The sequence below is a fragment of the Bacillus rossius genome, assembly GCF_032445375.1.
Source record: "Bacillus rossius redtenbacheri isolate Brsri chromosome 4 unlocalized genomic scaffold, Brsri_v3 Brsri_v3_scf4_2, whole genome shotgun sequence".
Classification (NCBI taxonomy): domain Eukaryota; kingdom Metazoa; phylum Arthropoda; class Insecta; order Phasmatodea; family Bacillidae; genus Bacillus; species Bacillus rossius.
In genome coordinates, this window is record NW_026962011.1 from 25420573 (window position 1) to 25435764 (window position 15192).

General features: G+C 39.4%; 1 protein-coding gene across 1 annotated transcript in view; it reads left to right on the plus strand.

The window, feature by feature from the left end:
• LOC134541804 (G-protein coupled receptor GRL101-like) overlaps positions 1 to 15192 on the plus strand; it is a 192567-nt gene that overhangs the window by 108413 nt on the left and 68962 nt on the right. The window contains exons 11-13 of the mRNA XM_063385496.1: positions 1613 to 1747; positions 7675 to 7794; positions 10684 to 10798. Of these exons, the coding sequence (XP_063241566.1) occupies positions 1613 to 1747; positions 7675 to 7794; positions 10684 to 10798 (370 nt within the window). The remainder of the gene's footprint in view (positions 1 to 1612; positions 1748 to 7674; positions 7795 to 10683; positions 10799 to 15192) is intronic.

A 15192-nucleotide genomic window follows, 5' to 3' on the forward strand; every position in this document is an offset into this window, starting at 1 on the left:
GATGAATCTTTGCTGCAAGAAGTTGATAAAAACAGTGGTAAGATATAAAAAGATCGTAATTTCCGTACCATGTACACGAATACGTCCATTTTTAATTATCTGTGAAACCTTAAAATAATATATAAAACTTTCGAATGGCGCAATATTTTATACGACCAACCATTTCTGCAAGGGCAGGGGGAGGGAGTAATAACAAGTGTTGAAGGACGAATAAAAGAATAAATTCCTTAGTAATTATACTAATAAATACGTTAAAATTGTTTGTAAACCTTACAAATAGTATCTCAAACATTTGTCTAAAACCATTTTGGATACAAGCAACCATTGATGCAGAGGTTGGAACAGGGCTTGGAGGACAACAAATTCATATCTCTCTTAGTAAGTAAACTATAAAATCTATAAAAATAAATTGGAAATTTTCAATAATTATCGCCAAATTTGGTCTACAATATTTTTGATAAGATTTACTATAACTGGATGGGCTAAAAAAAACTAGGTTTGAATAAAGAAGAATAAATAAAAATTCCATACTATGTACATCATCGAATCCGTTCGTATTTATTTTAAACATTCTAAATATTCTCTAAAACAAATTTTTTTACGTAACTAACTATTACTGAAAAGAGTGTAAATAAAAAAAGTTAAAAGACAAAAAAAATCTTAACTTTTTAGTAGTTATAATACCAATTACGTTAAAATTAATTGCGAAAATTCTAAACATTATCTCCAATATTTGGCTGAAAGTTTTTTTGATGAAACGATCTATTACTAAAAAATGGTTGAAATAAAAAACTCAATACTGCCTTATTAAATTCATTCGAATTTATTTTAAACAATTTTAATGTTGGTCCAAAAACATTTTCATACGACCACAAATTGGCACAAGGTATGAAAAAAAGGTGTTTGCAAGTGAAAAATGTTCATTAACTACCGTAGTAGGCATAATTTTAATATCGTTGTAAGCTATCCAATGCTGTATTCATTGAGTTTAAAACATTCGAAGAATGTTCGCTGCATGGAATATGAGAAAATCTTTTATTGATCATTTTGGATTACTGAAGAACATATAGGTTGCCATGTACATTAAGTTCTTAAAAAGGTCCAGAAGATTATATGAGTTTCCATGACATTTTCAGGAGAAAAATGTACTTATAAATCTACCTAAGACTGTGTGTAGGTTCTGCCGAAAAGGAATTTTTTTTTTTATTTGCCTTACCCATCTAGACATTTATCTTCAGTGTCGCAGTAATAAATTATTATTAACGTACACTTTACCCACTCAGTCAAATTAAAATATAGCACCCTTTTACTTTTTCTTTGGATTCCTTTGGAACGCCGTTTTCAAAAAACAGTTTGTATTACTACAATAACGATGGTCATGGATAAGATAGTCGAATATTCAATAATTTGGAAATCATTTTTGTTCTATTACGCTTATTAATGTGCCCAGCTGGTAGTGAAAAGCTATTCAGGGAACGGTTTCCAAATAAATGAAACTGTTGAAAGTACTGGGACAACGCAATATGAGATGAGTGTTTGTGGAAGTGCAGTTGGTAGTCGCGGACGGGAGGAGGCCAGGAAGGGCTGACGTGCACGTGCCCGCGTGCCTCAGAGCTGCAGACCCGCGCCTGCGCGCCGGCGGAGTTCCGCTGCGAGAGCGGCCAGTGCGTGGACTCAGGCCTGCGCTGCTTCAACCCCGGCGACCCGCGCCAGGGCTGCGCCGACGGCTCGCACCTCGTCGGCTGCAGTGAGTGTCGTCTCCGGCTCGCCCGTCCCCGCCCGTCCCCGCCCGTCCCCGCCCGTCCTCTTGCCCGTCCTCTTGCCCGTCCTCTTGCCCGTCCTTTTGCCCGTCCTTTTGCCCGTCCTCGCCCGTCCTCTTGCCCGTCCTCTTGCCCGTCCTCTTGCCCGTCCTCTTGCCCGTCCTTTTGCCCATCCTCGCCCGTCCTTTTGCCCGTCCTCACCCGTCCTCTTGCCCGTCCTCGCCCGTCCTCTTGCCCGTCCTCTTGCCCGTCCTCTTGCCCGTCCTCTTGCCCGTCCTCTTGCCCGTCCTCTTGCCCGTCCTCTTGCCCGTACTCTTGCCCGTCCTCTTGCCCGTCCTCTTGCCCGTCCTCGCCCGTCCTCTTGCCCGTCCTCTTGCCCGTCCTCTTGCCCGTCCTCTTGCCCGTCCTTTTGCCCATCCTCGCCCGTCCTTTTGCCCGTCCTCACCCGTCCTCTTGCCCGTCCTCGCCCGTCCTCTTGCCCGTCCTCTTGCCCGTCCTCTTGCCCGTCCTCTTGCCCGTCCTCTTGCCCGTCCTCTTGCCCGTCCTCTTGCCCGTCCTCTTGCCCGTCCTCTTGCCCGTCCTCTTGCCCGTACTCTTGCCCGTCCTCTTGCCCGTCCTCTTGCCCGTCCTCTTGCCCGTCCTCTTGCCCGTCCTCTTGCCCGTCCTCTTGCCCGTCCTCTTGCCCGTCCTCTTGCCCGTCCTCTTGCCCGTCCTCTTGCCCGTCCTCTTGCCCGTCCTCTTGCCCGTCCTTTTGACCGTCCTTTTGCCCGTCCTTTTGACCGTCCTTTTGCCCGTCCTTTTGCCCGTCCTTTTGCCCGTCCTTTTGACCGTCCTTTTGCCCGTCCTCGACCGTCCTCTTGCCCGTCCTCTTGCCCGTCCTTTTGCCCGTCCTCTTGCCCGTTCTCTTGCCCGTCCTCTTGCCCGTCCTCTTGCCCGTCCTCTTGCCCGTCCTCGCCCGACCTCGCCCGTCCTCACGCCCGTCCTCGCCCGTCCTCGCCCGTCAAGCTACAGAGACATCCTCTGTCTCCTGTAAATTCCTACACTTAATGCATGCCAATTTGTATCCCGCATGAATGTGCCCAGGGTTTTCCCTGTGTCTATGCAGGTTTTACCTGGGCCCAACCTATCTCTAGATATAGTCTAGATTTAAGAGTGAGGGGAGTAAGTCATGGCGCCAATCGCTGCCATGGCTGGTCAATCCCCTCCTAGCACATGATGCATGCGACCCTCTCCCTGCATGGCTAATCCCAGCATGACTAGGCGTATAGGCTTCGGCCTGAGACGCACCTAGGTCCTTCCCTAACCCGGACCCCTCCAAAATACACTTAGTTTTAGTTAGGTTAGAAAAAAAAAATCTACCCGCTGGACCGTAACGCCGAACGAAACGTGAGTTCGGTGAGTTTCGCATGCCTGGGAGGGAGGAAGGGGTTCAGGTAAGTTACCCAGGGAGGGTTGGAGGGGATAGCACAGCAGAGTCTCTCGTCCGGGCAGACGTCACCGAGTCCAGCGCGCGCAGTCTGGACTCGCCCAGTCTGCTTCTGCGCTCCCGGCTCGACGGAACGAGTGGCTTGGGAAACATAACAACCTCAAATAAAAACCTACTTGCCCAACGCGACGTCCGCCACGTTTCCCACTTGCGGAAAATTCCATGTTTTATAGCGCGGGGAATCGAATCCGAATCGTTTTGGTGGTTGGCGAGTGAGGTGAGAAATGTTTCAGCTCTAATTTCAATTTCGTATACCAGCTTAAGAAAGCAAATTAGACCATAAGTCATGCATTATACAGTTTCAATTTTTTTTTTTCGATGAACATCACAGAAAAAAAATATCTGTACTTTTACAAAAGATTATTTTCAAAATCAGTTGCCAAGAAATAGTTTGTAATAATACAAGAAATCTATATACATGACTATGGTATATTGGCAAGTACAAAATACGTTTTTCGAGATAACACGAGTAATTTTACGAAAATTGTTGCATAATTTTATATTTTAATTGATATTTCATTTAGCACATTATTTTTAAACTATGGAAAAGATAATAGAATATTCAATGATTTGACATTATATGGTTTTATGTTTTATGACGCGTGGTTAGTTATGGAAAGTTATTCAGGGTACGGTTAAATATTACATTTCACTATTGGAGGTACTGGGACAACACAAAGAACAAATTTTCGGATAAAAATTTGAACACAGTATTACTGAGAATACTATTTTGTGTGATACAGTTGTTTTCATGTAAACGTCCTAAATTAAAAAATATATGTAAACTTTACATTAATTTTTATTTCCATTTACAAAAAAAAGTACAGTGCTGCTGCCAAAGACTGTCAGTCAAATTATGACTTAATCCTGTATAAATTATACTATGCCAGAGAGAGATGGTAAATTTCAGCATAACATTTCTCCCGCCAAACCACCAGGAATCGTAGAAATAACGGTTTCGAGTCTTTAATCCAAGACTGGATGAATTTAGATAAGGAACGCACAATAAGCCACCGCTAACCATAGTCGGTGACGTTAAGTTACTAACTTCCTCAATTAGTTTTCTTCTGTAATTTCAAGCTTTCGTCCATGATATAAATTTAAATTAATAACACAACTATGGTTAAAAGTTTATAAATGTCTTTGGTCCTCTTAATAGCTTTTTATTTATAAGTTCAAAGTAGGTTAAAGGCAAACTTATATTTAGATTATAGCATCAAATTCTGCAATCAAGTAGTATATTGTTTTCAATTAGCAGTTCTAATGTAAACTTCGTCGTAAAACACTTCAATGTTAAATTAACATTAATAAATCTCTCAAAATTTTGGTTTCCTTCACTAAAAATAATTTAGTGTTTCCAGAATTTTCGGAAAATATTTTTTTTAATAATTAATGACAATATAAAAATTAATGGAAACGGCAAATAAAAAAATTGTAAAACATATCATTTAGAGCTTTCTGTTGATGTGAAACAAAAATATAAAACTGGCAATTTTCGATATTAAAACCATTATGTGAACATTCACGGAATTGATAAACCCATGTGTGAACTATCAACCATAGTTAAATTAATATTTCGCTTTAAATCACCTGCAAAAATAAAAAAATATCGAAGCGAAATCATAAAGGAAACTACTCAGTTAAATGAAGAAGAAAAAATGTTTTCAACTCAATTCTGTCACGCCCTCGTGTTGGTACAAGAGCTGTGTAAACAAAAGCTGCGTTGGCGAAATGATGACAAAAACAAAATGTTTTTGGGAATGCACTTTCATCGTTAAAGCACGTTTATGCATCGTGACGAATGGAGGGAATTTGCCCTTTACTGAATGACCATCCAGTGCGGAATATATATATATTTTTTCATCCAACCCACATACTTGCCACGCACCGGGAATATCAATGCTTTGTTTCTGGACAACATGGCTTGCGGTCGTTTGCCGCGGAGCTTGAATTGCTGTTGTTTCTTTTCTCTCCGGTCTGTGGCCCACGCAGTGCGGTTGTTTGCCGGCGAAAAATTCATTTCTGGACTTTCACATCGGGGGGACGCAGTAGAAAATCGGGGCGATGTGATTCATGATGTGACTCGCGAGCTACATTTTTGTTGGCACGATTGTTTGTGCGAAGCATGAAGGTTACAAAAAAAAAATTACATACTTCTGGTAACCAGCACTCTATAGTCCGGCATTATTAAGTTCAGCACATTATTTAATACGACACCTATAAACACCTATAACTCTGCGGAATCCACACATTTGTTTATAATTAGATATTTTTTTGAAGAAGAGATACGAATCACGTACGTGATATCAGAGATATTTACCGAACAGTGTCGCTCACGAGTAATTTTTTTTTCTTTCAAATACACGCTGTTATTTTCAGATATCTGTACATTCGTACAATTACATTGAAATAACTATATCGCTATAAAATAGTGTTCGCAGTAATACCCGGGCATTCACTATTTCACTATTCACAATAGTTTAATTTATTTTTAAACCGTTCCTTGGATAGTTTTCCAGTATTCACCGGACACATTAACAAGCATAACAAAACAAAATAAAGTACCTACAATTTATTATTGAATATTCGATTATCTTTTTCACGGTTTAAAAAAATTATGCTTGAATGAAACATCAATTAAAATATGAAATTAGGCTCCACTTTCGTAAGACATACTCAGTATTATCTCGAAAAACGTATTTCATATTTGCAAAAATAATGAAAACAATGAGTCGTACAAAGTTACAGTAGTTTTCTTGCAGTATTACAAAATATTTCTTGGCAACTGGTTTCCAAAGGAATCTTTTGTAAAAATACAGGGAAAAAAAACTTTCTGTGCAATAGCTTATTACAATTTTTTTTAAATATCTTTGTTTGCATATTAATAGTTGAAACTATTTCCGTTGAAACTATTATGACATTATATAATCCGACTCGGTTGTGGTCTGGATAGTGTAAAACGACTTTACCTTTAACGATAATTTAATTAAATGCTATAATATTGGAATTCAAGCTGTATAAATGTATGGTGGACGCCTGCCCATGAAATGCATTATTGCATATTCCATCTTGAGGGATAGAAATAAATTGTACGTAATATGTTATTTAATAAGCAAACAACCTAAAAAAAATGTTCAGGAGTGAAATTTTCCAAATTGGTTCATGATTCAAACAAATTAATAAAATAATATTTGTCAAGGTCGTACACTCTATATGATATGTTCAATTTTGCATTGTAAAATATTTTAAATAAATAACAAAGTAATTTATGTGGTAATGTTTTTAATATCAGAAATTAATTACTTATTATTCATCTTGTTTTAAAAAATCCTATTTCATTATTTTTATTTTTAAACTAAATTTTCTACATTTATCATTTAAACAATTTAAACAAGCTATTTAAATATATAACTAAATAAACTTTCGTCCCACAAATTTATTTCACTTATACATTTCACTAAGTAGCCTATATACAAGAATTTCGTGTGAAATATTTTAGTTTTAAAAAAAGTGTATTTGTTATAAGCCTAATAAAAAAAATATTGTGTTCGAGAATAAATTTGTCTAGTTTTATCTCTGTTAAATATTAACTAAAATACCATTGTGGCTTACAAAATAAAACTATTTTTAACGTTAAACTCTTTTTTTCATCAATTAATCTTTAATCTTTAAATTAATCTTTAAGAAAATCATTACTGTACGTTATCGGAAACGAATAATGTTGTTTGGAATTCATTAACCTTTATTTTAATTTAGCGATTTTTTTGTCATTTTGAAACTAATAATTTTAATTTGAAAAAAACATCATATTTTTAATATTATTTAATACGTACAATGTAAACCAAAAAAATACAGCCGATGATTTGTTAAAAACTAAATAAAAAACTAAAAATTATTTTCAGTGTACTTATGTGTTACTTAACTTACAGTCTCAACGACAATTTCGTTTGCGCAGCATTTTATGTTCGTTTTATTTTTTCCTTTGTACATTACCAGCAGATCGAAATTTATACACATACTATATATATAATTATATACATACATACATACATACATATACATATATATATACATAAACTGCCCAACGGGAAAGATATTTATCCTCATTTTTGATGAATTACCAAAAACAAATGACTTTTCTTTATAAACAAAAGCCTAAACACCAATTTCCATATTCTGACTTCAAAAATGACAAACTTTACCACTCCTTTTCACCCCCTATAGAGGATGAATTTTTCAAAAATCCTTTCTTCGTGCTAACCTATGATATATAAGGAACTCCTATGCAAGATTCCAGGCTTCTGGACATATCTGTTCAAGTTAGTCAGTGTAAAAGTGTACATTGAGCTACGTGTTGCCCGGTCGAGGTTGTCGGGAGCGTGCGACCCTAGCTCGCCGCGACTCCAGCCACTCTCTCATTGGTTGCAGAGGAGTGGGCGTGTCCCGAGGGCAGCTTCAAGTGCAGGAACGGGCCGTGCGTCAACTCCAGCCTCGTGTGCAACGAGAACATCGACTGCCCCAACACGTGGGTGGACGAGGATGGCTGTGGTGAGGAGGCTCCCTCCCCACTTCCCTTCCCTTCCCAACTCCTTCCCAACCCCTTCCCAAACTTGAATGACCGTCTCGTCCACACGCATGTCATCGTGAATGACGAGGAGTGAAGACACGAGACAGCGAAGGTTGGTAGTCTCGATGTTCGCGGCGGCCATGAAAATACAAATTGAAGTTACTGTGGTATCCATTTCTTTTTCGAAAATGTTCACTTACTTTTCGGGCACTTAAGGGCTCCGCCTACCCGGACACACATACGGTGCGCAGAGCTTCAGGAAAAACAACGCGATTTCAAAACTACTCGAGATATCCGAGTGGGGTCTGCTTACGAAAAGCATTTGAGAGTTCGCTGAGGCCCGGAAAGTACTTTTTAATTTTGGATCAAATTTTTAAACTGTATTTCTAGAAGAGTTAAAATGGAAAAACGCGTGTTTTCAGAGTAATTTTTAGGCGTAAAACAACCAGTAAAGATTCTTGAAAGCACTTAGGAAACTTGCATTTCACATTTATCTTCATTTCTCGGCCATAAAATGTTACGGTAACCGCTAAGATTTCACAGTTATCCTGTGACGACGAGAAGACTGCGCGTCAATCAAGAGCCTTGCGCTTAGAGGCGATACCGCGCTAGAAATACCATAGAGCGTCGCGCTTATCATCCCACATAACTAACACACATACACCCCTGACGAGGCGGGCCCCTTAACAGAACTTATTTTATTACTTGAATTCGATGAACGTATGTTTCTGACGTGAAGAAAGGGGGTAGTCATGACAGGATCTTGGCGACACGAAAAAAAAAAAACACTACGGTTAAATTATACAATCGATGATGATAATTATAACTACACCCTCGTAAAGTCCGCTCTGGCGGCAACGGGAAACGCTTGCGTCAACGCTAGCCCCGCTTTCCACGCAATGACGTATACGCGCGGCAGCGAACGCTAAAAAAGCACAGTAGACGCGGCAGCGAACGCTAAAATGCGTAGTAGCGTTCAGTCTCAAGCGAGGTAGCAACGAAAGTACTTTGACGATTTGCTCCAAACAACTTTTATTCTTTACGTAAGATTGTAATTTAAGTTATATAAAAAAAATATTACTTAGTATTTCGCGCACAATTTTTTTTTTTTTACTCAAGCAGTAAAAATAATGCCCAAAGCAAAAGTGACGAAATCGAAGAAGCAACGAGTGACATCCATTTCTAACCGACCACCTATACTTTCCGATGCAGAGAGATGTCGTCTCTATCGATTTAGACATGAAGAAGCCCAGGAAAGTGCAACGGCCAGAAGTGGCGAGCGCGCACGACGAAGTACGACGACTCGTGCGCTGAAGCCGTCTACATCGGCCCGACCCAACGATGACGCATCGAACATAGAATAAATTGACCGTGGCCTACCCAGAGGAACAGAAAATTGCAACATCGAACTTTGTAACTTGAATAGAATTCACGAAAAAACAAAGCTGTAGTCGCCACGAATTCTCCCCCCCCCCCCCGCTCCAAAGGCTGCCTTTTTTTTTCTTTCACTGTAGCTATTAATTGTATACTGCACATATGATACCAAATTACATTTTAAATAACGTGGTTTTTATATAAAAAATAATTTTTGGGAGCCGGAAGGTTTATGGAATTAAGTATATTGCATTTTATTTTTTTTATTATTATATAGAAGTTCGTGGTTTGCTATCTTATTATGAAATCCTCTACTCTCATCGTGCAGGTAATAATATATAAGCCACAAGCACAAATAATATAACAACTATTACTTCAAGTTGAAGCCTATTAGGAGTTATTAAACTTACTTTACAATTATCTTATTTAAACTTAAAATCTTCACGTTCTCTTATAGCCCCGAGTAAATGAAATTTAAAACCAAAACATACAAATTGATTCTCATATGCAAATATGTAAGTATTGTGTAACAGATTTGCTAAAAAAAAAAAAAGTCTTGTCACGTGTTTAAATTTCCCCATAAACGTCTTCGGACAGAGTGTGAGCCGAGTGTTGTCGCCTGGTGATATAATGGGAAACAGGGAGAAAAAGACGAAATGTTGGGAAAAGCTCATTGAGTGCCTGTCATTAATTCTGCAGTTTTCAGAAACATTGGTGTAATCGCTGAAAGGTTCTCGCATCTGGCACGCGTTTTCATGGGCACTGTTTTCCGACTCAAGGCCGGATCCTCCACCACTCCTCCCAAATATGCGCCCTTAAGGGTAGATTGGGAGCCCGCTCAAGGGAACGAGTTCTCTGCACCGTTCGCAACCCTTTTAGCGTTTCACAACAATGTTACACTTAAACGTTGTCCAAGTGCCCAACCCCCCGCACGGTATACTCTTTTATGATCTGTCCAACTCGACATCCAGATCCATCCTTCCGTTTCCCGTGACCAACCTGCACGCATAATGCATGACCTTTGCACCCAGCATGAATGAGCCCAGGGTTTTCCCTGTGTCTATGCAGGTTTTACCTGCTCCAAGCTTTCCAGTTTTAGTCTAGGATAGTCAGTGAGGGAAGTTAGTCATGGCGCCAATCGCAGCCATGGCTGGGCAATCCCCTCCTTAGCACATGATGCATGCTACCTCTCCTGCATTGTTCACAAACTGCATGATTAGAGCGTATAGGCTTCGGCCTGAGACGCAATTAGAGTCTATACCCAACCCAGGCCCCTCCCAAACACACTTGGTTTTTAGTTAGGTTAGGGAAAAAAAAAACAATCGAAAACGTTGCATTAAAATGCGAGATTTAAATTTTTACTCCCATCGCGCCCAAAGACGTTTCACTTTTAAAAACAAAATGTGCTCAGTAATGTACGTCCCCTATCAGTTGTGGGGTCAGGCAGTACAAGCGGTAGACCGAGCTTGTTGGTCGCCAGCAGTTGTTGTCCGCAGCGTTCCTGTGCTCGAACCACGAGCCGCGCTGTCTGTGCCGCGACACGCAGATCAACTGCACCGGCCTGGGTCTGCGCCAAGTGCCGCCCGACATCGAGGAGGAGATCACGTGGTTGTGAGTACCCCCCCCCCTCCCCTTTATCCCCGCCCAAAGGGCGTAGCCAGGATTTGTGTATGGGGGGTGTTAAGAAGCACCACCGTATTAAAGCGGGGCTGGTCCGGGGTTCCTCCCCCGGGAAAATTTGGATTTTAAGGTGCAAAATAGTGCTATTTTAGCAGTTTTCTGTTCTTAAATTTAAATATTGTAATGGTAAAATTTTATTATTTTTAATATGAAATTTGTTTGAGTGATGAATAAGAAATTATTTAAAGATTTGTAGCTAAGGGGGGGGGGGTTGAACCCCTAACCCCCCCCCCCCCTGGCTACGCCCCTGTCCCCCCCCCCCCTGGCTATGCCCCTGTCCTACCCCCATTTTGCCACCCGGCCGCGGCGCCAAGAGTTTCCTTTTTATTTCCATTGTCTGATGTGTAACATCTCAGCTCTCGGTGTACGGCATTTTTTGTAAGGAGTGATTCCCGTGAACGTGACGGAAGTCGCGTGGAACGGAAATGTGTAACCAAGATGCTGCCATCTGCGGCGGATGGCGAAAAATCAAAGTTCGCAAAGCCAAAGGGAAACTTTAAAGTAATAATCGTTTAATGAATCTTAACAAAAAATTGTTTGTCTGTAAAGTCGGTTTAGGGACGATAGTTTAACGTGACAACGTCATAACAAAACATTGATGAAATTATTGCATACTTTTATGAATAAAATTGAATCATTTTTACTGAATTATCACTATTTTGTATGGATACAAAGAAGGAGTGAAATGAAATATACAATTTAATTGATAAATATACTTTTATTTGCACTCATTAATTCAAATATGTTTATTACTTTAACGCACCGATTATTTTAACTAACACTTTTATACATGTTTGCTATTAACTTCTTCCAATCTGTGTTATTCTGTTAAGGATAGGACGATGATAGGAAAAGTAGGAAACGAATGGGAGTGTTTCAAGTTTAATGTGCCTCGAAACAGTTAAATCGATGGTTGTTCCAATCGAGTGGAAGAGAGATAGATGCGGCGCAAGCGTACAATGAGCGTAACGGGGCAAAGCGTAACGGGACAATGAGTCATACTTTTTCGTGCGTGCAGCCGGCGTTAATCGATTTATTAGACGTTGTCACGTCAAAATGGGCAGTATTTTAATTTGTTTTTAACGTATTATAGCGCCCGCGTGCGTAAACTGCGAGTGATTATCGTCCTGAAATGTAGTTGAAAACACAATTTTTTGTACATATTTTACACGCTCGGCATTATTTAAAAAGAATTCAACGTTAAATTACGTGTCCGAGTTTCGTATTATGAGTGTATTTGCAACATGAGTCATACGAATCTACTCGTTAGCTAGGTCAGATGTTACGCAAGACTCGTTCAAATTATTTTTTTATTGTAATATAAATTTATTGTAAAATGGGCATACAGTGCACTGATTTTTTCTCCCGATAGAAGTGAAAAATTTTATTTACAGGCATTGAAAGAAATATATTACCTATTATATTGACTATCATGTGTTTTTTTTTTAATTGTCTGATTCTTTTCAGAATAAGTAACTTATTTTCTTCATTCTTTCTGTAAACATAGTCTTATTTACTTTGTGTCACATGGAAGAGCCGACATTCTACTGAGGGTAGCCTCACGTACTAGGCGTCATATTATGTATATTTTCTGTGTCAATAAACTACTTACTTAATATTAACTAATCTAAAATTATTATAGTGTCACTCCGTGCCACCAGGTTATGTGCTGATAGCTTAGAGAATTCCGGTATTAGTTTCCAATGTATTTGCTACTGCTTATTGAATCCGAGTAAGACGCACAAATAAATATTAATTAAGAAGGAACTCGCTAATAATAAAAACGCCATTAGTAAGTTAACAGCACGTCAGCAAGGAATAACGTTAGTAGTATGTAAATGACGGACCTGGGACAGGGTCCAGGGTGTGGTGTCTGTGGTGTTTTCCGCCATCTTGGATTGTGACGTCACGGCGGCCATCTTGGATGTTTGTGACCTTGACCTTTGACCTTGACCTTGACATTTGACCTTCAAAATGTGTCAAAATCCGCCAAAATTGGGCAAAATTTGCCCAAAATTCCTCAAAAATCGTCAAAATTCCCATTTACGTGGGAAAAAATTCCGCCAAAAAATCTCAAAAAATTCCTCAATTCAAAAATTAGGATTTCGAAAATCCTCAAAAGTCATTTTGTCTTAGAAAGAACCCAAATTCCTAAAAGAGGCTTAAGCATCCTTGTTTACAGCCTCCGATAAGCCTCTTACGTCATCTAGGATTATGACCGCCATCTTGGATTATGTCGTCACCGTTGCAGTTTCCGTTACGTCCGCCATCTTGAAAATCTTTATTTATTATCCGATTTTAAGGAAATTTTTTTTAAAAATTATAAAAAAATTAAAATAATAAAATTTTAATAAAATACTTATAAAAAATATACTTTTACGACACGGAGTTCGGAGTCCTCGGTTCGAACCCGACGAGTGCAAAAAAAAATTAAAAATGGTGACAGGCTCCTTCCTTAATGGTGGCTGCAGGCAGACTGACTCCCACCACTTTTCTTAAAGCATATATATCGTCACATAGTATGACGTCATGTACGCCATCTTGAAATTTGGACGCCATCTTGAAAATCTTTATTTATTATCCGATTTTAATGAAAAAAATTCCAAAATTCATCAAAAAATTAACGTATTTGAATTCTGTTTGATTATATCTATGTACGTCCTTGGTTAGATTCCCGGCGAGAGTAAACGGTCGATCCTTCCTCCATGAAAGCTACCTAGACTGATCTACCACCACCAGTACCAAGGTATATATCATCAACTGGTATGACATCATGTCCGCCATATTGTCTTCATCCGCTGGAGACCACCATCTTGTTTTCGTCTGATAGAGTGTGCCGATACCATGTAGTATAATTATCTGTTCACGATACTTTTGTCCTCAACTGTTGACATTGAACTTTGACCTTGAACTTTGACCTTGACCTTGAACTTTGACCTTGAAATTTGACTTTGTCCTTGAAATTTGACTTTGTCCTTGTCGACCATCTAGGATTCGACATTTTATGTTCAGTACATGCTACCAGGAGCTACCACCTGCTGAAGTACTCCATCTTGTGTGTACTTGTATTATAGAGTACATTTCCATCTGGATAATTTTATTCTAACCCGCTACAGTGCAGTAATCATTTATTACCGAGGTGCCCCCCCGCCATCTTGAAATTCGGCCGCAATCTTGAAATCATGTAATAATGTAGCTATAAAAGCGGGAAAAAATCCAAAATTCATAAAAAAAATCACTCATTAACTTACATATTGATTCGATCCGCTCCAGTCCTTGGTTCGATCCCTGAATGATGCAAAACATTTAATTTTATATAAAAAATAATAATTTCAATAAACCATGTTCAAAATTCTTAAAGAGACTTTAAATCCTCTACTACCATCATCCTATCAGACATCAAGACCACCATATTGGAAATTTGTAATTGTAATGCTAGAGATTCGGGAAAAAGTTCAAAATTCATTAAATAAATTTGTAATCTATATACTGATTGATTAGATCGACTAAGGTCCTTGGTTCGATCCCTGGCCGATACAAAACAACTTTAATTTTAAAAAAGTACCAGAAAAGTGTAAGGTTCGAGAAATAAAACACCTCAAAGTCTTTTACAAACATAATATTTATTACACAATTTCTATCCTACTACAGAATCACTTGCGAAAGCCAGCAATCTTATAAACATTTAGCCCTGCATAGACGTGCAACGACTACTTCTTAGCTGCAAATGGCTCCCACAGCTCCAACAGCCTCCAAATGCTTAACACAGCTCCAAATGGCTCCAAATGCTCCAAACGGCTCCAAATGCTCCAAATGTCTCCAGCAGCTCCAAATGCTTGACAGCTCCAAATGCTTCAAAAGGCTCCAAATGCTCCAACAGCTCCAAAAAAAGGCTCCAAATGCTCCAATAGCCTCCAAATGCTTAACACAGCTCCAAATGGCTCCAAATGCTCCAAACGGCCTCCAAATTCTTGACAGCCTCCAAATGCTTGACAGCTCCAAATGCTCCAAACGGCTCCAAATGCTCCAAATGTCTCCAAAAGGCTCCAAATGCTTCAAAAGGCTCAAAATGCTCCAACAGCCTCCAAATGCTTAACACAGCTCCAAATAGCTCCAAATACTCCAAACGGCCTCCAAATGGCTCCAACAGCCTCCAAATGCTTAACACAGCTCCAAATGACTCCAAATGCTCCAAACGGCCTCCAAATGCTTGACAGCTCCAAATGTCTCCAGCAGCTCCAAATGCTTGACAGCTACAAATGCTTAAAAGGCTCCAAATGCTCCAAATGGCTCCAAATGCTCCAAATGGCTCCAACAGCTCCAAA